Raw genomic sequence first — 25,963 nt, 5'->3', positions numbered from 1 at the left:
CGGAGGCAGCTTCGCACGTATGGCAGCTAAGCCTTCTCCACAGGTGCAAAGCGGGCTGCCCCTGCCAGCCTGGTCCCAGGGAAGTGGCTTTGTTGCAGGCTTTGCAGTATAAAGTCTTGGCCTTGTGAAACACTGTTTTCCACCCATTTTCCACCCTCCCCACTTTTCAATTTTCACACTAGCAAAACTTAGCCTTCCTCTTTTACACCCCATGGACCAATTCCTCTCTATCCCTCTTCGAGTCCAGAAATATGGTAAGTGCCTCTAGCAATCTGAGCACCCTCAACTCCTGAAGTTTGTCATCTTGCAGGATTGGCTCTTTAGTGCTTAAACCATTCGGATACTTCTAGTCAGTTCATGGATACCAAGGCCAGATGATTCTTCCAGGATGTTCCTTCTCACATTCCCTTCATTCCCCAATCACCTCTGTAGATGCTATGCAGCAATAGCCTTTCAACCTCTGGCATCTTATTCTGCTCAGTGCATAGCTAGGTAACTCAGCACGAAAGGCACTGGCAGCATTTTGTCTGAACAAAGGCTCCCCTTAGGGTAACCATGAGAACATTTTAAGATAAACCTCAGAGTAGGTAACTTCTTAGTCTATTAGTAGAAAGATGAACTTCTGGTACAAGTGGTCATTTCCACCAAGGCTTATGGAGTGTTTATTATCCTCAGAATGCCCACCCCAGACATCTGAGTTCTGTGACAGAAAGTTTATAAATTCTCTCATATATTAATATTGGATTATTCTTTTGCAAATGCAACATTGTGGTGTACTTACCCCAGATTAAAACAATGTACCTCAATGGTATGAAATATAAAATAATGGTCGCTGCGGTCAGTACCAAGCAGGCCAGGACTGAGAGGAAAGGCACTGTCCAGTTCAATGTGCTGTAAATAACAACAAGAAAACCTCTTCAGTGTTACTGATCTTAAATGCTGTCTATAATTTACAGTCCATTAAGAACTCAATGACTCTTTCTGCAATATTCAATGCATATAAATAAACTGTAGAGAAAAGTACAGAGCCTTTGGAAGACAGAGACAGAGATTTCTGCAGCTGGATGCGACAAGGGGAATAGTCTCTGGAGTCTACATATCTCCTTTCATTTCTTCAACTTTTACCAATCCATTATTATTTTTATTTAGGGGACTGTCACACGTTAAATAGAGTAAGTCAGCAGCAGTCCAAGCCTATCCACATCACCAAAGTGATTCAGACTTATTTTGGAAGGACCACGAGCAAAGGTAAAGGAGTAATGCAGTCACCACAGCCAGTCAGTCTTTAGTCTCTAGTGAGACTGATAATAGCTTCTGTCACTATGCTGGGGACAATAATGTGTTAGGAACAAGACTGAAAAGTGAAGTTTATTTCACTCAGGTCATGATACAGCCAGGTGACTACTGACCTAGACCACATATGGCATAGCTAGTGGTGAAATAACTCAATGCTGCTATTTATTGCCTCCTCAGAGTTACCCTGTGGCCCTTCTGTCACATCTCTGATCTCCATCTGTTCCTTGGCAACAGCAGCTAAACTTTGAGCAAACTGCAGAACAAAGGCATTTGTCCATGCATGGGGGGAGTTTCAGATCTGGGTGTCCTTGCATTACATGGATTGTCTGTGGGCACCTTCAACATCACAATGAAGGTGAAGAGAGAGTCAAGGAGGCCCACTCAGAACTACATCAGGATATAAAATAAGAAGATCTTCATCTCACACACAAAACGTATAGAAGGAGGAAAATAGTTGAATGCCACCATAGACGTTAAAAACATTAAGAGAAGATAAGAGTGAAAGGACTCCCACAATTATTGCACAACTGCGTAGCTTGACTCAAAAAGCAAAAACCAAATCCCAAGACAGCTCAATATAGTTAAATTCAGAGAAATCCTTCGAATTACACAGTCAGAGTGACAGACAGAACTCTGGCACAAATTGGTCTATCATTTTAAAAAACAACTTTGGTAGCAATTTTTTAATGGTACATCATTTTTTAATTACAATGGAATTCCTTGGGAATTACATAGGGCATCCACATTAATACCAATGGGTTCTTTAAGATCATTGTTACCAACATAAATACCAGAATTAATAGTGTTTAAGCACTTTGAGCCTTCCTGCCATGCAGCTGGACAGAACAGTACCCTGTTCATGGAGCGGAATACATCTCCTGGCCATTTCTACCACAGCTGGGGTGGAGGGAGTGGAACCAATACACATGGATTTGATATATTTTTAGCCCCAACCCAGCTCCTTATTTAAGCATGGCTCTGTTACAGACAACCACTTTGTGTTAAAAAGAGAAAAGTAGCGAGGGTCAGTTATACTTCAGTTTTTCTCCACTATGGGTGTCATTACAAAAAACAAATGTGTATGTGTAGGAAAGTTATTTAGGGAGCTCCCCTCCTCCCCCCATCTCCATGCTTCCTGGTGTAATGCATCAACTAAGTGACTTCTGTAGTGACAAATGATAAAGGACCTCCTGAGGATCTCAGCCCTGGGAGCAGTCTGCAATTTTTCCTATAGCTCCAAATGCAACAATACCTCAGGACTATCGAGGTTCCCACATGGCAGCAGGAAGTATGGAGAAGCACTTCAAGGCACAAGATAGGGGTGACAAGCAACAGTTAACCCATAGGTCCAGCCTAGGAGGGGTCCAATGGGAAAGAAACTTCAAGCATTAATCGTCACCTCAGTTCAAAGACAGTGGATGAGAAAGAGGAATAACACTCAAATGCACCTTTGTGATCACCTCCTTCCAGCAGCACTTTCCCTTGACCACAGGTCAGAGTCCCCCGTGCCTATCCCCACCCAGGAGGGTAGATAAGAAAGAGGTTTGAGGGCAGGACACAGGGGATAGCTGAGAAGTAGGGCTGCTGATGATTATTTTTCTCCTCTCTGCTTTGAACTGTTTTCTGTGATACAGGTTGAACCCTTGGGACCTGACTGGTATCAGACCAGAGAATTTGCCAAACCACAGGAGCACAATATTGTCTAGCAGAATTACGAACACTTCCACTGTTTACTGGGCTCTTAGAATACATTTAGGTAAATTAGCACTGAATAACAGCACAGAACACAGAGCCAGGACTAGTGGCTGTAAACAAACTCTATGGGACCGGGCACACTTGGCCACACCCATGACTAAGGGGCCATCCAGCTAGGTAAAAACATGCTGGACCATGGATGTTGATAAACCAGAGAAAGCCAGACTAGAGAGATTCAACCTGTACCATCACTGTGGAGAAGAAACAAAGCCAGGCCTGGCTGGTCTCTTCCCCTGCAACTCCCAGCTACTCTCTGAGGGAGGAATTTATGAGTTGGCAGCAAAACATCGTTCACTTACTTTTTAATTCTCTCTCCAAATGATGCTATTTCTTCTAAAATGTTTTGAACTGTTATAACAATATCCTGGACCATGTGGATTCTTTCAATTAATCCCTTTTTCTCGGATTCCTGAAAAAGTAAACCAAATGTTTTACGTATTCTGCATTTCCTGATGTGTTCATACACAGAATGGGTACAGAATAGATTTTCATATCCACACCTGTATGTGTTCAGTTGGGAGCAGGAGAGAATACACACAGTAGTTTGGGAGGAGGAAAGAGTACACGTAGTAGTTAAAGTCCATTTATAATATACTATATTACTCTGTGCTTCTCTCCCCTCCATACACACACTCTCTTAGGAGAGCAAAGTTCTTTTTCAAGACCCCAGTTTTCAACATTGATAATTTAGATAATCTATCCCACAGAGGCCTGCCAATTAAATACATCTCATACCACGCCTACAAGACTTGCTTGAGGCTGAGCTGCACTAAATTCTGTATTGAGAGCCAGATTAAGAGAGATGCTGAGGATCTGTCACTCCTACTGAAATTGCAAGTGCTCAGAGTCTTTCAGGCTCAAGCCCACTCAGATACTTAGAAGCAACTACAACTAAAGTGTGTACAAATTCAGCAAAATTAGGCGATGGTTTTCTGAAGCAAACACAATATACGACACAATGAGTTCCCACATTCTTTGGATGAAACCATTCTTCATCTGATGCCCTGCTAAAAACAGGCTTCATAGCCTTTTTGACATAAATTACATTATTCTACACACAAATAAGTGTCAAGAGACGAAATGTAAAGTTAAATTATTTCTAGTCTCTTGGGTTGATCTCTCCCAACCACCCAACATGCCTTCACCAATTTTGGTCAGTAAGTGTTAATGAACAAGTCTGGCTACAAAAAAACAGCATCAGGTTTACAGATCTACCTTTGGGCATGTCATATGTTAACTCAAATCACTTCTGCTGAACTTTAGAACAAGGGCTGTGCTAGAGATCTGATTTTCCTCTCTGACATTCTTTCCTCTTATCATGCAATGTCCAAATTTCTTTATTATGATTAGACCAATAATACCATGAAACACTCTAACAAGGTCCACTTGCCACCACAAACACCTGTCCATTCAAGAGAGTCTTCCCGTCCATTTGTTTTCAGCAATCCTTGTTATCCACGCCCTGTATAAACTCATATATAACCAATGCTTTTGCTACACCAGTATTTCCATGCAAACCCAAAAGCAAAGTATTTAGTGATTTGAGTTGGAGACACATTACAATTCCAAATCTCAAATCCTAAAGATTCCAACCCTCTGCAAAACTATAAACTTTGCCATTTGCATTCAGAGCTCTTCAAGCTTTGGACTTTTCAGTTTTGGTCATGAAATAAGCATTCTGCTGCAGAAATGTTCCTTTTCTTTTGGTGAAAAAGTTAAAGGAAAATAATACATTTCTTTTACAGATGCCATTTTGAAATCACATTGCTTACTGCTTATTTTAGTCCACAGGATTACAGGAACCCAATGTGCAGCAATAAAAAGAAAGAAAAGATTGTATTAAAAAATCAGAATGTTTCAGCCATGGAAAAGATACAATTTTAGTGTTAACATTGCATTTCTTTCCATGTGTGTTGATATGACTACAGACATTCTAGCATGTGTACAAAACATTCTAGTGTGCAAAATTCAACCCCTATAGATACAGATTTTACATTGCATTTTAGTGAGAAGGTGTTTTAACCAATTAAAGCCCAACATGGGTGGGGGGGGGGGGGGGAGCCTGTAAGACTGGTGCTACTAGCTTCTGGCATGATCACCTGTTTCCCCATTTACTAGAGCCATATGAGGGTAATCTGGGGCCCCACACATACTCACACATGGAACTGCCCTATATTTCTGCCTCTTCACATCACTACCCTCTGCCACACAGTTGCTCTTGGTTCCAGTGGAATGGAAGGGTCCACTGCCATCAGCTGGCATGGTAGAACATTCATCACTACTTCCCTTGTAGCAGGAGGTCACTTGGGGAGGAGTTTGTGTATATGTGAGGCAAACACCCTTTCCACAGATCCTGCTATGGTGATGCTATGCCAAATCAAAAACCCCTTAGACAACAGCTAGATGTCGCTTCCTCCTCCACTCCATATCTTTTTTAAAGAATGTCTTTTTTTGTCACAAAGTAAATTGTAAACAAACATTCCTAATAAAAATTAGTGATGAAAAATTAAATATTTGGATATTCCTTTTAGCTATAAGTCACTTAGCAATAAAAAGAAGTAGAATTTTAAATATCACATTTGGGTACTGAAAGAGTACTTTCACACAATTGTTTTTAAAACAAAAAATGAAATCTCTTGAAAGTGAAATGATCCAGAACAAAATAACCATGTAGTGACAACATAGAAAAAATAAAAAGTCATTTTCACATGGGTCCATTATAACCTTGTTAGGGTCAGAATTAAATGATGTCATGGTTGTTTTAAAATATTTGTACATTGCTGATATGCACTTTACATACTAGTGTCCAACTTGTAGTTAATCGAAAGAGAAGGCAAAAAATTTCCAGAAGTGATCTTCCAGGGCAAGCCTACTCTTGCTGCCCAGAGTTGTAAAATAATCTTGCAGCACTTTCTGCATCATGCTGACTTTATTTACACATCTCAGATTGAGCTACGGAATGTGGTGATAACACAGTTTAACGCACGCAACATATCTTCAGCAGAAGTAATCGAGCGGCCTTAGAAAAACAAAACACTGATTCATTCTGAAGGCTGTAATAGCCATTGTATGCGTTTTCTTACCTAACACATACATGCAAGCACACCCATATAAAGTCAAAGCAAGACAGTGCCATATCCAAGTTGTAATACAAAACACAGACAGAAAAGTGTGCATCCACGTGTAATCTACAAAAATAATCAAAACGTGCCATCACTGAAATGAGATTCTGATTAGCGAGTAATCCAGATTTAGCTATGGTTCTTGTGATGTACCTACATACTGAAATGCTTTTGCAAGAATCATTTGAAAAGTCCAGGATTGTTCTATTCCTCGTTCTGCATTACAGACTCGAGGGGGTGAGGGGAAAGGGATTGGGGTTTAGTATAAGGACCTTACAGTCCAGACACACACATACACTGCACACACACTGAGCATAACTCATTAAATAGTACAAAGGGAGATAAATAATGCACAATAAAGGCCTGACCTTTCAATGTTCTTTGACCTTTCGTGAGGTTCCGAAGTTTGCACCCCACAATATTTTGGACCCAAGGAGTGATACAAGGCAGAACATTTCAAAATCATGAGAGCCATTGCTCTTTGTTGCTTAATTTATAAAGAAATAAAATACAGGCAATCATCGTGAAAAAAAATGGTTTGGGCATCAATAAATGTGCTATATTTGAGCCCTATGTATAATGAATTCAAAGGAGGATTTTACTTCCCTGCTCTTTCCAAAGTACACCAGCCTGAAGATTCCACAGGATTACACTCCTTTTGATATTGCTGTACCAGGACTTTTTGTGGCCTGAGGTGTCTGAATGCATTGTGTAATTGGCCCAGTAAAAAAGAAAAAAAAGTCTGGACACCTGTGGTTTAAAACCTTAGCTCAGAAGGTCTTTGTTGAAGTTTAAATTTAAAATAAAATATCCTGCCTGTTTCCAGGAATTGTTTTAAATGGATAGTGAAATCTCTATTTTTCAAGGTCCTTTTCTTCCCTATTTTACAGCTGATTATGGCACTGTAGGTGGAATCAAACTAGTCTTCAGCCTCTGAGAAAGAATTAACACCACCAAAATAGATTTACGAGTGCGAATTAATTATATAATCAGTATGTTACTTTAAATCTTCCATGCATACCCTGATTTAAGAAAACCTTCATTTCTATATTAATTGCATGAACAAAAACACAAAGGGGTCTTATAAAAGATTAACTATGTCAGGAAAAAAAGGTTCAGCAAATTCAGAAATTAAGTCTTTTTATGTCCAACTAATGCACATAGGCCTCAACTTAGAACGCAAGATACAAAGACTTTGCCCATGTAAGGAAACGTGTTTCCAGCTTTTACTCTTCATTAGAGTTATGGCTGTGAATAACTGGTCCATGCAAATTCACTTCAAGAGTTAGGTACTTTCTCTCAGTTTTCTCTCACTGACCTGTAATTTCCCAGAAAGTTAGGGACAGTAACAAAAGAAATTTCACGTCAGCTGCAAAACTGATGACAATTCTTTGAAATATCTCACAATGAACAGAAATCCATGACTGGTCAGATATATTTACTAGACTCAAACTTCCCAGTTGAAATCATTAGGAACTATATATGCATAGATTTTAAAGTATAGAAGAGACTGATCATCTAGCCCAGTGGTCTCCAACCTTTTCAACTACAAAATCACTTTTTGAATTTAAGTGCAATGTAAGATCTACTTCAAAACCAAATACCCTGGCTCCGCCTCCTTCGTGCCCCTTCTCCGAGGCCCTGCCCCTGCTAACTGGGTCCTCTCTTCCCCCATCTTGCCTCCCTTTCACTAGGCAGGAGCAGAGGGTTGGGGCACAGGCTCTGGCCTTGGGCTAAGGGATTTGGAGTGTGAGAGGGGGCTCTGAGCTGAGCCTGGGCAGGGAGTTAGGGTACTAGGGGTGGTTCAGGGTACAGTCTCTGTCTGTAAGGGAGTTTGGGTCCGGGGGGGCTCAGGGCTAGGGCTGGGGCTTAGATGTAGGAGGGGTGTTCATGACTAGGGATTGGTCCTGCTTAGAACAGGGGGCTGGACTTGATGACCTTCTGATGTCTCTTCCAGTTCTATGATTCTATGACAAGGGGATGGTTTGAGAACATGATCTTGGTAACTAATTGACCATTCATTATCAGTGGTAAATAGGTCAATGGAGGGATGATAGGAGTTACTATAGAGAACTTTCTGGGTGTCTGGCTGGTGAGTCTTGCCCACATGCTCAGGGTTTAGCTGATCGCCATATTTGGGGTCGGAAAGGAATTTTCCTCCAGGGTAGATTGGCAGAGACCCTGGAGGTTTTTCGCCTTCCTCTGTAGCATGGGGTAAAGATCACAGCTGGAGGATTCTCTGCATCTTGGGGCCTTCAAAGTATTTGAAGGCTTCAATATCTGAGACATAGATGAGAGGATTATTCTAAGAGGGGTGGGTGAGATTCTGTGGCCTGCACTGTGCAGGGGGTCAGACTAGATGATCATAATGGTCCCTTCTGACCCTAAAGTCTATGAGGGCAGGGGTTTGGAACGGACTCCAGATGGACAGTGCTTACCTCAGGTGGCTTCTGGGTGGAGGTTCGGCGGGACTAAGGCAGGCTCACCCCCGCCCTGGTCCTTCACCATTCTCAAAAGCAGCCAGCAAACTCCCTCCATCCCAAACCTTGTTGTGCCTCCCACCTCTGTTCTATGGAGAGAATACAGGGTGGGAGGGGGGCACCCTGACATCAGCGCCCGCTCCTCTCCCTCCCCTGCTCTGTACCACAGGCAGGAGGCACTAGGGTTGCCAGGTGTCTGGTTTTGAACTGGACAGTCCAGTATTTGAGCCTTCTGTTCAAGAAACAAATGGAGAAAATATAAATGAGAAAATATAAATGTCCGGTATTTTCTAAATAAGATTGAATGTAGATTGTGATGTCACATCAAGTGTTTCCGAGATTTTTGTTAAAACCATCTGGCAACCCTAGGAGGCTCCCAGGGGGGCAGTTCCATGACAAAGGACAGGAGATGCGCAGCAGTGGTGGGAGGGGCAGCTGAAGTGCTGCGCTTGATAGCCTCCTGGCCAAATGAGTCAGGATCCCGGTAGAGGCTCCAAAATTACCGGTAGATCCCGATCGACTGGCTGGTGACCACTGATCTAGTCTGACCTCTTGTAACACAGGCCATAACGTTTCATCCAGTTATTCCTGTATTGAGCTCATTCGCTTGTAATTGACTAAGCATCAGCGTTCCCTGTAAGCTGAGTGCTTGTGCAGCTACTCAGGAGCGATTCCAATCCCGCCCACCTGATTAGCAGAGTGCCCGCAGCTAGGTTTGTGTTTCTCTTGGTGGTGCACATTCACACATACCTGGTGCATATACAAATGTATTCTGCACATGGATGGAAAAGATTAGAGGGAACATTGCTAAGCAGGTCTTCCAGAAAGCAATCCAGGCTTGACTTAAGCCATTCAGAGTCAGAGAATACACCACTTTCCTTGAAAATTTGTCCCAATGTTTAATCACCTACATGCTTAGAGCCATGAACCTTATTATCTCTCCTTTACATATTTTCCCGCATAGAAACACCCACTGTACAAATTCAAGAACAGTTTCTAATGCTGTTCTTTAAGTGCACTTCTGACTCACATGGTATTATGAGACTTTAAGCTTAGAATCACAAATTATTCCTAAATGGCTTTATACCACTCGAAATTCAGTTTAGTTACATAAAACACTCAAACACAAAAAGAAATATTTCATGTAACTTTCGTACAACTGGTATTCATCAGCACATTTTTGGCTTGCCATAGGAAATTTTTATATTAATTCAATGGATGTTACAAGGGTGGGATGGAGTTGGAGGGAGGAGGATACCAAGGAAAAAATTAACATGGGTAAATCACAAAAAATGGAATATGGGGTGAGACAGGAAAAAAAAAAAAAAAAAAAAAAAAAACCATGAATGAAAAACCTGGAAATTTTCAGGAAAAAAAAAATCAGTTGTGAAAGTTTGACTAGCCCCTAGGCAGATCTAACTATCATGATCAGCTCTTATGCAGAAGATAACCCAAGCTGACATTGCCCTGGAAATCATAACATGGGTAGTGTTTTAATGGGACTGTCCAACGTACTAGGTACAATTTCTACAGTGTATTAAGAAGAAATATGATTGTCTTAAAAAATCCAAAGTACTCAGGCATGCAGAACTTGCTTCATTGTTCTTTTTTTTTGGGGGGGGGAGGGAGGGATGGGGACATTTAAAACCATGTTGTGGTTATTTAAAGGAATGCAGACTTTGCCAATGCCTGATTTTCCTTGTAACTCTTCTGTACTATGCAGTAGGATGGTATTTCAAACCCATCTTTACCAAAGAAAACTTCCCAGAGACCAATAGATAGATGTGTATTCCTTGAAATCAAAAGGATTTCATTGATGATAAACCTCAGAGAATTGTTCCCAACCATTATTGACAGTATAGGAGACAGAGTGAATTTCCATATTCTGTCAGGTCAAAGTATTCTCAGTTGCAATAGCTGCCCTGCTACTAAAGAAGCTGTTTGTATCAACATGGTTGATTGTAGATTGATACATTGATGTCATCACTGTAGTAGATGAGTATGTCTCAAGAGTAAGAACAATAATTATCTCCTTTCTCCCTTGCATGTCTGCCAGAACCAGGTGTAAGTTCATGTCAATTAATTATTATTCAATATAGAGGAATGCTTAGGCAAAGAGGTAGGCTGCGTATTTTACTCTGAATGAAGTTCTTGGTCACTCTAGCAGCGAATTTCAGTGTCTTGATCCAAAGCTGATGGGGGTTCTATTTCCTCAGATTATGAATCTCTCTCTCTCGGTGGCTAACAATTTCATTGTTCCAGTGTAATGAGGCTGTTGTAGGAAACGGTGGTCATGGAAAGGGAGAGCCTCGGTAGTAGCTAGGATGAATTTCATGCAGTGCTTTGAAAAATCAGCACAGCAACCTTGAACTGGACTCTGTTCCAAGGGCAGCCATAACAGAGAAGTATAAATCAGACAGAAATGATCTCAGCAATCTGTGTTGCTGAGACAATCTTGCCCTTTATTACGTCTATTGTGTGCTGCTGGAGGATTCACGTTACTTAACAGAAGGAGAGGTAAATGTACTCAATGCATGCCTAGATTTGTACATCTACTTCATATGATCCAAAGAGGACAGGCATTTCAGCTTTTCTATTATTATTTTTTTTAGCACCATGCTGAAAATATGACTGCCTGGCTGCCAACAGAAACTGGAATGTTTCTGAATTAGCCAATGAACAACAGATTAAAATATACATACTAGAGTGACATACAAGACCCACATTATGCTGTCAGGTATAATGGTGTGAAATTCATAACAACTCAATTTGAGTTAATGGAATAGTTTCAGAGTGACTCAAACAAGAGCAACATTAGCCTCACAAGGATATATTTTCAAAGCTGGTGGGCTGACCAGTATTGTCTTGTTGGTTACTCCCCCATCCCCATCTGTTTGTTATATACACCTGTTATTTCTGATCTTTTATACTGAGACCATAAGGTCTTTGGGGTCTGAGCTGTCTGAGTTATATGTGTTTCCAGTGCCTAGCAAAATGGGGCTGGTACCTCTAGGTGTTACTCCAATATAAATAATCAGCATTAATAATAACCACCACTCCTCCCATTTTATGGTCTAAGAGGCTCCCAGGAAGAAGGTGCCATGGCAATACCTACACTCCCACTTTGTCAAAATGTCCATTTGGGTCCATAGGCAGGTAGGTGTAACATACAGCAGCTATAAAACTGCTCTAAGTATTACCTGAAACCAAATTAACCCCAAAGGGTTGCAAAATTGTGACCATTTGTTTAGAGCATCTTTATTCTTCTTCTTAGATCATTGGTGTCTCTTTATTTTAGTCTTTTGGGGGTCTTCTGTCACTATTTCCCAGTGGAGATATTTATAGTCTTAGGAGTAATATTTCCTAAGAATACAATAGAAAATTAAGCAGTCTGGCTAAGCAATGGTCAGGGCAGAACTAGAGGAAGGAGTATTCATACTACTAAAAAACCTACTATGCTTTTTTAAGACATAGTATGGTGAAACATCCTTGTCTATTCCACAGCTAGCATTAAAACAGCGTCATTAGAACAAGAACACTCTTTGTAGATTATTGTATTTTCAAGCCTTTATCATCTTTAGTGTTCAGTGATATTAATGGGATATGTGGACATATTATATGTGATTGTTACAGTGAAGGGGTGAAAAAAACCCTAATGCAATTATTTATACCTTAAGGAATGAAAACAATGAGATGATATTGTCTTGAGTGACCTTTCTTAAGTATGGAGATATATCATCTTACACAATAGACTCTTGGTTCATGTTTCAATTACTGACCTTTACTGTGGAGAAAATTAATGCAATTTTCAGCGTAATCCACCCGTACAAATAAGATCCATACGGAAGGTTTCCACACGCTAAATCTAACACAAATGGAAAATGTCAGCTGTTTGCTACTGGATGAATCTGACTTTTATTTGTTTGGCTGAAGCCTCTAAATTATGCTTGTAAAACTTGGTGTATTTTTGATACCAACTAGTATAACAGAAATTTTCTATCAGAAAAAATGCCTTTGCCTCTTTGGGGATTTCTTTTCCAAGCACAAGACATTTTATATTTATCGGAAGTTGGGTTTTTTTTGGGGGGGTTTTCTTACCATCTGCTTGCAGCCATAGTCTCATTTGATCTGATCCACTGCATCTCACTACCTAACCATGGCTGCACTACTCACGATTTGAATCGGAGACTCCCCAAACAACAGGTGATGCTGCAAGAAGTGGAACTGATTCAGGAGGAGGATAGTTTCCCTTATTCATCTTGGTAATGTATATGTCCCTCTGTAGTACCTGAGCACCTGACAATAATGTATTTAACCCCATAACACACCTGAGAAGGCAGTGCTGTCCATCCCCATTTTACAGATTGGGAATGGAGACACAGAAGGTAAAAGACTTATCATGCAGGAAGGCTTTGGCATAGCTCTAGGGTCATCTCCTTGCTATTTCCCTAATCACTTGATCATCCTTCCTCAGAGTTTCTGCTGCACCAATGTGCAAAGCAAACTTGCTATTAGGAGCTACTTTGCTTTGTCTCTTTTGGAGGAAAAGAGAAACAAAAGGTCCTGACAACCTGAGGCCATGAAAGATTCCACTTTCCAAAGGAGTATAAAAATCCCTTGGGGTATGTCTACACTAGCTCAGTAGTTTGATCTAGGTAGGCAAATGAGGGCAACCAGAGTTACAAATGAAGCCCAGGATTTAAATATCCTGGGCTTCATTTGCATTTTTCCAGGCGCCGCCATTTTTAAATCCCCCTGGCTACGTCTACACTGGCCCCAAATTCCGGAAAAGGGATGCAAAGCAGGTAAGTCAGAATAGGGAAATCCGCGGGGGATTTAAATATCCCCCGCGGATTTAAATAAACATGTCCGCCGCTTTTTTTCCGGCTTGGGGAAAAGCCGGAAAAAAGCGTCTAGACTGGCGCGATCCTCCGGAATAAAGCCCTTTTCCGGAGGATCTCTTATTCAAACTACTGTTACTCCTCATTCCACGTCATGACAGACCCCAGAATTGACATGATGCAGTCTGAAATCTGCATCCACGAGGAGTAACAGTAGTTCGAATTAGAGATCCTAATTCGAACTACCTACCCTGTGCTGCATGTAGCCGCGGGCACGGAGTTCGGACTAAGGGGGATTTAAAAACGGCGGCGCCTGGGAAGATGCAAATGAAGCCCAGGATATTTAAATCCCGGGCTTCATTTGCAACTCCGGTTGCCCTCATTTGCCTACCTAGCTCGAACTACCGAGCTAGTGTAGACATACCCTTGTTGAGGAGGATGCTATCTACCCTTGAAGCACTACAGCCATTGTTTGAAAGAAATAGGGAGAACAAAGACAATGATCGGCTATGTTGTGCGCTGTATTTCACTCTCCTATATCTGTGTACTGGGGGGGAGAGATGCCTTAGTGATGTAATTTTAAAACAATCCCTGCTCCAGACAGCTATATCCTGACAGACCCCAGAATTGACATGATGCAGTCTGAAATCTGCATCCAAGATGGCAAGAATCCGAAAAGGCATTCATCCATTGAGCAGACTATGCCAAAGGGACGAAGCATTCTTATCTTTCACAGTCTTCTGTGTCGGCATTTGGGGGGAAAAGGAGGAGCTAGCAATTAAGCCCTGTCATTTTCAAGACTGATCGTTTAGGTGGAAGGGAGTTAATCTGCTCTTCTGTTTTTGAACTTAGCGTCTGTGTGTTTATAATTTGTAAACAGTTCATCTCTCAGGGGTCATGTTACAGTTCCCAGAAGCACGGTCTGTTATGTCTAACATGCAACAGAATCCAGAAGAGCTATGTGTGCGAGTATTTTGATACAACACATTAATGACAGGAAACAGAAACAGTGACCTTGTATACCATGTCCCTACTAGCAGATTTCAACTTTAGAAGTTCCTGTACTAGGAAACAAAATGTATATTTTTCTTTTCAATGCAGACATTGCATTGAGATAATGTCATCTAACTCATTTTTCTTTAACTCACAAGGGTGTTCTGACCACCCCTAGCACAACCACACTATGAAGACACTGAGCCTAGTTAAAGGTATTTAACGATCTAGGCTTTTCTCAATGCACACATGCAATTTCCATTGAAGGGTAAACCTGACAGAATAGCCATGCAAGGGGCTCACTTTAACCATAACATGTAACCTCTATTAGAGTTTTTAGTGCAATTAGCTATGAAGTAATATGGTGATGGGTGCTTGATATTGTAATAACAGAGTTTGCACAGCAGCTGCTTCTGCTATGAAAAGCTTCACCCATTTCCATCAGTTGCAAGTTATCATGAGCATGCAATGTACATAGCAATGAGGTCTAGTAGCAACACAGACCACAGCATCATGGTGCTTTGAAATAACATTTGAACATTTTCTCTCAAGAGCATTCCAAACCCCAAGCGGTTAAAAAAAAAGAAAAGGTCAAGTTTGGAGAAGTGCAAAATGCAGAGTATTGGACTCATATCTCAGTGCAAAATCACCACAAGCCTATAAGAGTCAGTGTAGTTACATTAGCACAAAACTCAGATCCACCAACACAGGAGCAAAGTGGCCAGTTGCCCCAGCAATATGAAAGGGTCCAAAGCTGGGGGTCCTTTAAGTCACTGTTAGAGTGCTGCATACCATGCTCCAGGCAACACTAATGGCTAGGAGCAGCATAGCTCTCTCCAGGCAGTGTCAAGGGGGCCTAGCCCCAACCCCTTTATTCATTTTCTGTAAATGTCTGTGTAACTGCTACTAGGCAGATTTGAACCTGGGACCTCTGAAGCTGAGTATAGGAGCCTCTTCTATCCTTTGAGCTACAAGTCAGCTGGCTCTCAGCCCATGCTGTAGAGGTCTCTTGGGGTATGTCTAGAGTACATGCCTCTGGCGACAGAGGCATTAGATTAGGCTACCCGGCATAGGAAAATGAAGCGGTGATTTAAATAATCGCCGCTTCATTTAAATTAAAATGGCTGCTGCGCTAAGCTAATCAGCTGTTTGTTGGCTCAGCACACTAGTCTGGACGCTCCGTGGTCGACATCAAAGGCATTTGTCGATCGCCCCAGTAAACCTCATCCCACGAGGCATAACAGGGTGGTCGACAAATGCCTTTGATGTTGACCGCGGAGTGTCCAGACTAGCGCGCTGAGCTGACAAACAGCTGATCGGCTCAGCGTGGCAGCCATTTTAATTTAAATGAAGTGGCGATTATTTAAATCACCGCTTCATTTTCCTATGCCAGGCAGCCTAATATACATGCCTCTGTCATCAGAGGCATGTAGTCTAGACATACCCCAATTGTTCTTATCTGTTGTTGTGGTCTAGGTGCCACTGCATGGGACAGTGAACCACACAAGGTATGTGGGTTACATATGCGCACAGGAACTTTTGGTTAGAAGAATAATTACTCTGGGAACATCATACAAATATTCTCTGAGCACAAATATTAGCAACAAAAGTGTTCAATGACCACCAAGGAAGATTCCTGTTCGCTTTAGGATCGTTCACTTTGGTCAAACGTTGTTGGTTTTTTTCCTATCTCAGAGTGTAAACAATGAATTATAAATGACAAAACTTGAAGTGAGAGAATCCACAAGCTAAAATAACTAACCTGTTACACAGTTTTAAATAATAACTAGTAACTGTATAAAACTCTAAGGCCATGTCTACACTAGAAAACTATTTTTAAATTAGTGAATTCAATTTAACTCCCAATTTAACAAATTCGAACTAGTGTGTCCACACTATGGGGAAGCCTCGAAATTAGTCCAAGGCAGACTCCGTTAATGGGATGGGCTACCTCAGACTTAAAGCCCCAGGAAGCACTGGGGAGTAATTAGTTTGAAACAGCCACACTGGAGCATCCACACTACTGTTATTTCGAAATAACTACCTTGGAATTAGCATTATGCTTGATGAAAAGCAGGAATGCAAAATTTCAAATTCTGCAGCCCATTAACTCAAAAAAAATATGGGCTTGGTCATATGGATATTCCACTTATAAATCTGACCTGGGGGGATTATTCTGAAATAAAGTCCTAGTGTAGACCAGGACTCTCACAGAATCCTGCTCAGTTTTTTTTTTTTTTAATTTAACATGAAGGTAAAGTAAGTTTAAAGAAGTTGTTTCCAGCAAATAGCTTGTTTAGGTCTAATCTTAATGTACACAAGTGGTAATGTTAAGATTTTGTATACTAACTAAAGTCTTTGATTTAGTACTAAACAGTTAACAATTTCAGCTTAAAGTGTTATCAACCTATGGAATATTCAAGCAATAGCATGTTAGATTACAATGAAATGTTGTAAGTTGCACATAACTTTGTGAATATTTATGCCCTAATATCCAAATTTCTTTTTCTAGCTGTTGTTCATTAAATAATTCCTTACCTTTTAGTTCTCAGGTACTTATAAGCTATTAGATTGCCCTTTACTCAGTTATGTTTTTGTAAGATGTATATACTTCTCTTAATCTTTCTTCATATGTCATGCCTTCTAATCCTTTTAATCATTTGTCATCTTGGCTTGATAAAGAGGTGAGAAGATGTATTTTTCTTAGTGAAGAGAGAGGATGAACAAGTATGTTCAGATAAACTAAAGGGCACCTCTCTCAAACCACAATCCTTTGTACATTTTGGGAGCCAAGTTAAAACCAACATATCATTGAGCTAACTCTTTCCATTCCTTCACAAATCTCAGAACTTCTGGTCTCCAACTTGGACAAAACTGGAAATGCCTCAATCCCACAAGAAATGTTATTCATGTAGATTTTCCATCTGAGATCGGACCTGGAATTGTTAAGAAATATTGTACCAAAGAACCTGTTTTCCCCATGATTTCTAGCATACTTTTGGGGCCTCCAAAGGAACATAAATTTGTATAAGCTTCAGATAGGCATCCACGTTTTGCATGCTTATCCAAATGAAACCTCAGATATTCTCAGGTTTGTCCATCATTAATAGAAACCACCCTTCTAGCCCTCAACCAGCCCGTGCAGCATATAAACCATGATCTCCTGAAATAAGATTGTATCAGTTGCATTATTTAACCCTAGCTCATGTAGCTACATATAACACACTTACCTTGTCATCCTCCTCTTCATCTTCATCTAGGTAAGTGGTCTCCTGAAAAACATATTTCCACATTACATTCTTCATTGGCAGTAGAGTTTCAAAACCATTTATGTAATTCTTACCACATTTCATTTGCTACATTCCATTGTAAACCATTTTTAAATGCCCACTTTTATTTTAGTGATAGAAATGTAGCCGTGTTAGTCTGGGGTAGTTGAAGCAAAATGCAGGACAATGTAGCACTTTAAAGACTAACAAGATGGTTTATTAGATGATGAGCTTTCGTGGGCCAGACCCACTTCCTCAGATCAAATAGTGGAAGAAAGTAGTCACAACCATATATACCAAAGGATACAATTTAAAAAAATGAACAAATATGAAAAGGACAAATCACATTGCAGAACAGAAGGAGGATGCGGGGGGGTGGGAAGGGGGAGGAAGGAAGGTAAGTGTCTGTGAATTGCTGATATTAAAGGTAGGGAGAGTGGGATGTTTGTGAGTTAATGGTATTACAGGTGATAATTGGGGAAACTGTCTTGATAATGGGTGAGAAAGTTCAAAGACTTGTTAAGTCCCTGGTGGTAAGTGTCGAATTTTAACATGAATGACAGTTCAGAGGATTCCCTTTCAAGTGCAGATGTAAAAGGTCTTTGTAGCAGAATGCAGGTGGCTAAGTCATTTAGAGAGTGTCCTTTCTGGTTAAAGTGGCAAGAAACTGTTTTCTCTTTGTGAACTTGTCTAATATCTGTTTTGTGGGCATTAATCCTTTGACGAAGTGTCTGAGATGTTTGTCCAATGTACATAGCAGACGGACACTTTCGGCACATGATAGCGTAGATTATATTTCTGGATGCGCAGGAATATGTGTTCTTGATCTTATAACTCACTTGGTTAGGTCCAATAATGGTATCAGCAGAATGAATATGTGGACAAAGCTGGCAACGGGGTTTGTTGCAAGGGAAGGTACCAGGGTTGGTATTAGTGTGGTATGTCCTGTGGTGGTTGGTAAGAATCATCTTGAGGTTAGGTGGTTGTCTATAGGAGACTATGGGTCTGTCTCCCAGAGCCTCTTTGAGTATGGTATCCTGTTCCAATATAGGCTGTAGTTTCTTGATAATGTGTTGGACAGGTTTAAGTTGGGGGTTGTAGGTGATGACAAGTGGTGTTCTATTGTTGGTTTTCTTGGGTCTGTCTTGAAGTAGATGGTTTCTAGGTATTCGTCTGGCTCTTTCAATTTGCTTTTTTGTTTCTCTGGGTGGGTAGTTGAGATTTATAAATGCTTGGTAGAGATCCTGAAGCTTCTGGTCTCTGTCAGTGGGGTTAGAGCAGATGCGGTTGTATCGAAGGGCTTGGCTATAGACGATGGATCGTGTGGTGTGTTCTGGATGGGAGCTGGATGCATGTAGGTAACTGTATGAGTCAGTGGGTTTTCTGTAGAGAGTGGTGTCTAATTTTCCATTGTTGATTTGTACGGTGGTGTCCAGGAAGTGGATCTCTCGTGTAGAATGGTCCAGGCTGAGGTTGATGGTGGGGTGTAGGTTGTTGAAATCTGATAGCAGACCTATGTAACTTTGTTCTCACCCACAATTATTTCCGGTTTGAGAACAACTTATACCTCCAGATCAGCGGCACAGCCATGGGTACACGCATGGCCCCACAGTATGCTAACATCTTTATGGCTGACCTAGAACAACGTTTCCTCAACTCCCGTCCCCTTTCACCCCTCCTCTACCTACGGTACATCGATGACATCTTTATGATCTGGACACATGGCCAAGAAACACTGGAGATATTCCACAGAGATTTCAACAACCTACACCCCACCATCAACCTCAGCCTGGACCATTCTACACGAGAGATCCACTTCCTGGACACCACCGTACAAATCAACAATGGAAAATTAGACACCACTCTCTACAGAAAACCCACTGACTCATACAGTTACCTACATGCATCCAGCTCCCATCCAGAACACACCACACGATCCATCGTCTATAGCCAAGCCCTTCGATACAACCGCATCTGCTCTAACCCCACTGACAGAGACCAGAAGCTTCAGGATCTCTACCAAGCATTTATAAATCTCAACTACCCACCCAGAGAAACAAAAAAGCAAATTGAAAGAGCCAGACGAATACCTAGAAACCATCTACTTCAAGACAGACCCAAGAAAACCAACAATAGAACACCACTTGTCATCACCTACAACCCCCAACTTAAACCTGTCCAACACATTATCAAGAAACTACAGCCTATATTGGAACAGGATACCATACTCAAAGAGGCTCTGGGAGACAGACCCATAGTCTCCTATAGACAACCACCTAACCTCAAGATGATTCTTACCAACCACCACAGGACATACCACACTAATACCAACCCTGGTACCTTCCCTTGCAACAAACCCCGTTGCCAGCTTTGTCCACATATTCATTCTGCTGATACCATTATTGGACCTAACCAAGTGAGTTATAAGATCAAGAACACATATTCCTGCGCATCCAGAAATATAATCTACGCTATCATGTGCCGAAAGTGTCCGTCTGCTATGTACATTGGACAAACATCTCAGACACTTCGTCAAAGGATTAATGCCCACAAAACAGATATTAGACAAGATCACAAAGAGAAAACAGTTTCTTGCCACTTTAACCAGAAAGGACACTCTCTAAATGACTTAGCCACCTGCATTCTGCTACAAAGACCTTTTACATCTGCACTTGAAAGGGAATCCTCTGAACTGTCATTCATGTTAAAATTCGACACTTACCACCAGGGACTTAACAAGTCTTTGAACTTTCTCACCCATTATCAAGACAGTTTCCCCAATTATCACCTGTAATACCATTAACTCACAAACATCCCACTCTCCCTACCTTTAATATCAGCAATTCACAGACACTTACCTTCCTTCCTCCCCCTTCCCACCCCCCCGCATCCTCCTTCTGTTCTGCAATGTGATTTGTCCTTTTCATATTTGTTCATTTTTTTAAATTGTATCCTTTGGTATATATGGTTGTGACTACTTTCTTCCACTATTTGATCTGAGGAAGTGGGTCTGGCCCACGAAAGCTCATCATCTAATAAACCATCTTGTTAGTCTTTAAAGTGCTACATTGTCCTGCATTTCACTTTTATTTTATTTTCTCTATGTTCAAGGCCTTTCCCCCCTCAAGATCATAAATGACAGCATGCAACAACCTATGCAAATTTTAAGCCTACATAGAGGTATTAGTGGCTGGGCCCAGCAGTCTGAAGGCAACACGCTTTTAAATTCATTGCCAATTTCTAGTGTCTATAAACAGCTTTGTTCTTAGTCTGATAAATGAACCAGTTGGTATGTCAAGGCTGAAGATTCTGTACTCAGTTTGTTCTATCCTCAGTGCTACAATGACTGCTCTCTCCCTTTAGGGCCATTACTGAAACATTAGACAGTAGAAAATACATTAGTATGAACATAATCAATCTCAGGAATCACATCCAGCATTATTCCTTCAGTCTGACTCCCACTTTGACAAGTGCGGAAGAAAACAAAACACTTGGCTAGAATGTGAACTTCGGGACCCCTGGCTTTCAATTCAGGCATTTTACTAACTGAGCCTTTAACAGGATCCTCCACGTTAATTTAGACCTTGCTTATTTAATAGGAAGCTTTGAATTACCATATTCCAATATTTAAAACTAGGGATGTTAAATTTAGTTTAATCAACTAGTCGATGGATTTTCCATCGACTACTCAATTAGTCGATAAGCAAGGGAGCTGCAGTAGGGTTAGCTCCCGTCCCTAGAAGCTAACCCCTCGGTGGCACTGTTTTTTAAAGGTATTAAGAGCTGGTAGGCTCTTATACCTTTAAAAGGCTGAAGTGCATCAGGGAGGACCCAATGTGAGCCAGGACAGCCGATTCCTGGCTTGTGCTGGGTCCCCGCACTGCTTACCAGACTTTTAAATGCCAGTAGGCTCTTAATACATTTAAAAAGCAAAGGTGCAGCATCAGCTGATTCCCGGCTTGCACCCAGTCCCCACTACTCCCCTGCCTCCTGCAGAGATGGTGCTGGAGGGGGCGGGGGGAAGTGGCTTTTAATAGGGCTCCCCCCAACACCAGCTTCTGCTCCCTTTCCTCCCCCCCCACCTCTAACAAAAGAATCAGAATAGCTTTTTCCAAAAAACAAGTGTTGTCTAGCCGTCCCCAAAAAGGGGCAGCTAACCTCCTCTCACCCAGAGATTATGCAACTCAGAACATAATACTTATTTTGAGCTACAAGGGCGATACAGTGTTGGAATTCGCAAAGCTCAGAATCTGGGTACCAGAAACAGACTCCAGGATATTAAAGATGCTTTGACTAGCTAGAGGCTCAATAAGTCTCCAATCCAGCAAAACACTTGAGTGCACGTGTGTAACTCCCCTCACTGGAGAATGTCCTACTGAGTTCAATGGCACTGCTATATGCACATATGGTGTGGATTACTCCCAAGTTGCATGTATAGGGGAAGTGACCAACTTTTGATTAATCAGAGTCCTTACTGAAAAAAAGCTATTCTGTACTTTTCAGCTGTATATACATGGCACTTTGTGGTATCCATCACAAGCACAGCACAGATTTCAGTGGGATTCTGTTTGCTAGGGGATGCAACACACTCATCACTGAATGAATGATGGGCAGCTGCAGCCATTAACTCTACACTTTCCTGGCTTTATCTGGTTTGTCCGACTCAACGTTGTTTTATAGATTATCCTTCATATTTAATAAACTATTTGTCCTGGATTCTCCCCAGTGGGAAATTCCTATTTTGGTGATGGAATAAAGGGCTAGGGGAACACACACTATACGTTTATGAATACTCTAGACTTTACTGATATTGGAGATTAGCAGATTAACAGGAGGATAAATGGCCAGAAAACTGTAGCGTGGCTTGCTACTGGAAATGTGATTTTCATCATTTTGTAACTACTTTCTACCTGGGAATGACTCAAAACTTCACTAGGAACAATTTACCTGACTAAAATGATTTTTGTCTACACTTTGGTTCTGGGATGCATTTATTCCAAGGTCTCCATGTGCTTGCACTATATTAAATTGCTTTTTGCTTGTACAAATGACAGTGCTTTTCTAGGCAAATTTCAAGAAGAGCATTTGCCAAGATTTCATTAACAGCATTATTAGAAGGTTTAAAACAGAATCTTCTAGGTGTTAATTTACTTGAATTCTTTCTAACATTAAGGACCTGTGCTATGTATAACATGTCAGGACAGTGCTAACATTAATATCACAAAAATGACATTTCATATCATAACAGAGTTCCATGCTCCAATTTATTTTTGCATAGAAAATAATTTTATTTAAAAAAAAATCAGATATAAAACTGAAATCGAGATGGGTTAGAGCAGTTTTGTTTTTCTTTTTAAAGTCACGGTAAAAATAAAATGAGGAGGATATCGATTTCATGGAATAGATTTTTAAAAATTGACCTCCCTTTTGAGGCTTTGTTGGCCTTCCTCAGCCCCAGAAATTTCTGAAAAATAAACTGCAGGACTAGATATGGACCTGGGGGTTCAAATCATGCCTCCTTGCAATGTAAAAGATCCAAAGCATTAGTTCTATCCCATTCTTAGATTTTGAAAATTTGCAGTTAGTTTAAGAGCTGTAAGTGTTGTCCCACAATGGTTTATGACAGGAAATGAACCACAACATTCTGGAGAACATTATTTTCTTTTTAACAGGAACCTAGAAATATATATAGAACTAGCTGGAAACCAGTAAACCGTAAGATCATTTTTGCTCCAAGGCGGATTCCAATTGGCCCTGAAACATTAATGTTACTTTACTTGCCTGGGTGTCTTGGGCACTGCTGACCTTCCCGGTTGTGATCAGGGAAAAGTTGTAAGCAAAGAGCAGCAACAAAGCCAGGGGCACCATGTACAGCTCTATGTGCCAAACAGTGACCACAAATACCTATGAGACACAAAGCAATAGCAGGGGATTTATATGAGTGTTTAAAGAGACAAATAATAAACTCTTTCAATCATTATCCCTACTAAAATACGTCCTTGAATCTCTGTTAACCGCATTTTCCTGCCCCTCCCCCTTCCCCTTCGATAAACAAAATCAACCCTGATAGCTTATTCTCTTTCCATTCTGTTTGATCCATTAGGCGGACGTTTGTTAGCTTCTCCGTTCCCATCTCCCCAAAGGAGTACAAGGCCACCAACATAATGCTGGTGCCTGGGCATTATTTCCTCTTTACTGGGATGCTGCCAAGTCTGGATATTCATTGTCCTTGATGCCAGCTCGTAACAAATGCACATGGCTACTTTTTAAGGGGGAAATTCACCGAGCTTCGCTAAGCACTAATAGCCAGCAAGTTCAATGAGAGCGAGATTGAAACCTCCCACCCCAAGAGCTGCTCTACATGCACTCCCCATGGGATGACTGGCCGCTAGATTCTTCTAGTGCTTTATCTATCTGCTGCTGCTTCTTCCCTGCACCCAAGCTGATTCTTCATTGCCTGGGTGAGGCAAAACATCTCCAATATTGAAAAAGAAAGAGACTAAGTGTTAATTTACCCCTTACCATAACACAAAAACCAGGGGTCACACATTGAAAGAAACAGGCAAAAAGTTTAAAACAAACAAAAGAAAGTACAACTTCACATAAGACACAGTCAACTGGTGGCTCTCGTTGCCAGGGCTTGCTGTGAAGGCCACAAGTGTAACTGGATTAGCAAAATCATTAGATATATTCAGGGAAAATCAGTGGCTATTAGCTAAACTCAGCAGGGACGCAAGCCCATGCTTAGGAACACCTAAGTCTCTGACTGTCAGACACTGGGACTGGGCAACAGGGAACAGATCACTCGATAACTGCCCCATTTTATTCATTCCCTCTGAAGCATCTGGCATTGGCGATGATCAAGTCTGTCTACTGGGCTAGATGGACAGTCACTCTGACCCAGTATGGATGTTCTTAAAGGGTGAGCATGATGCATGGTCTCCCAGGGGCTTCATCTAGACTGCAGGCTTCTTTCAGAAGAAGCTTTTCTGGAAGGCTGTGTCTAGACTACATGGCTCCATCAATGGAGCCATGTAGATGAGGGTTGTAGGCAAAGGGAAATGAAGCAGCGATTTAAATAATCACCGCTTCATTTAAATTTACATGGCTGCCGCGCTGAGCCGACAAACAGCTGATCAGCTGTTTGCCGGCTCAGCGCGCTAGTCTGGACGCTCCCCTGCCGACATCAAAGCCCTTTGTCGGCAGCCCCGTTATTCCTCGTGGGATGAGGTTTACCGGGGCTGCCGACAAAGGGCTTTGATGTCGGCAGGGGAGCGTCCAGACTAGTGCGCTGAGCCGACAAACAGCTGATCAACTGTTTGTCGGCTCAGCGCGGCAGCCATGTAAATTTAAATGAAGCGGCGATTATTTAAATCGCCGCTTCATTTCCCTTTGCCCAATAAACAAATCTACATGGCTCCGTCGACGGAGCCATGTAGTGTAGACGTACCCGAAGAGAACTTCTGAAAAAACGTCTTCCGAAAGAGTGCATCCACACTGCCAAAGCGCATCGAAAAAGTGATCTGCTTTTTCGAAAGATAGTGTCCATTCAGAGTGGACATTATCTCTTATTTAAACTGATTACTATGGACAGAGTGGCCACCAGGGCACCTGTGCTTTTTCCTCTTTCTTCTTCTTCCTAAAGAACTCCCTCTTCCCCGTCTACACACACCTTTTTCTGAAAGAGTTCTTTTGGAAAAAGGCTTCTTCCTTGTAGGAAGAGGATTACCAATGCCGGAAAACACCCTCTGTTTTTTTGAAAGAACACGATTTCAGTGTGAATGTAATTGAAGTTTTTCTGAAAAAACTCAATATTGTCAACATATTTTGACAATATGTTGGGTAGGATTCAAAATTCCTGTCCCCGAGCCACCACCAAACATTGCAGAACTACATTCTTTCGGTTGTACCCACAGCCCTTTTGTCCCATGGAGGGAGTGTGATTTTTGCTCATGGTGCCAGAATCTAAAAGCAGAAGACTAATTTCAAAATGAAATTGATTTGCAAAATGATTCAGAAAGGAATGGGATCTGCCTGATGGAGATCTAGAACTAAAATCTCCTGGTTTTGTTTCCAGAGGGATCAGAGCAAACTAAACAGCTTTTCTGCACTTTATTCTTTCCTGTATGCAGATGGCAGTAAGCCTGTTTTTTTTTTTACTGACATCACGGGGTCTGAGCTTGGGGCTCATGGTAATGCATAGTAAG

The 25,963-nt window shown here is 41.4% G+C and overlaps 1 protein-coding gene across 5 annotated transcripts in view; it reads right to left on the bottom strand.

Annotated features, from left to right (window-relative positions):
* The window catches only part of MCTP2 (multiple C2 and transmembrane domain containing 2), a 184,733-nt gene that overhangs the window by 9,698 nt on the left and 149,072 nt on the right, over window positions 1–25,963 (bottom strand). For all 5 annotated transcript variants that reach the window (XM_014575411.4, XM_014575410.4, XM_025186568.3 and 2 more), the window contains 4 exons: window positions 23,538–23,660; window positions 17,718–17,759; window positions 3,351–3,460; window positions 782–891 (listed from right to left, as the gene is read on the bottom strand). In XM_014575411.4, coding sequence (XP_014430897.3) covers window positions 782–891; window positions 3,351–3,460; window positions 17,718–17,759; window positions 23,538–23,660 — 385 coding nt within the window. The remainder of the gene's footprint in view (window positions 1–781; window positions 892–3,350; window positions 3,461–17,717; window positions 17,760–23,537; window positions 23,661–25,963) is intronic.

Source organism: Pelodiscus sinensis, chromosome 14, assembly GCF_052426305.1.
Source record: "Pelodiscus sinensis isolate ZL-2025 chromosome 14, ASM5242630v1, whole genome shotgun sequence".
Classification (NCBI taxonomy): Eukaryota; Metazoa; Chordata; order Testudines; family Trionychidae; genus Pelodiscus; species Pelodiscus sinensis.
The sequence above is the reverse complement of the archived record's forward strand: the minus strand, read 5'-3'. Positions and strand labels throughout refer to the sequence as shown.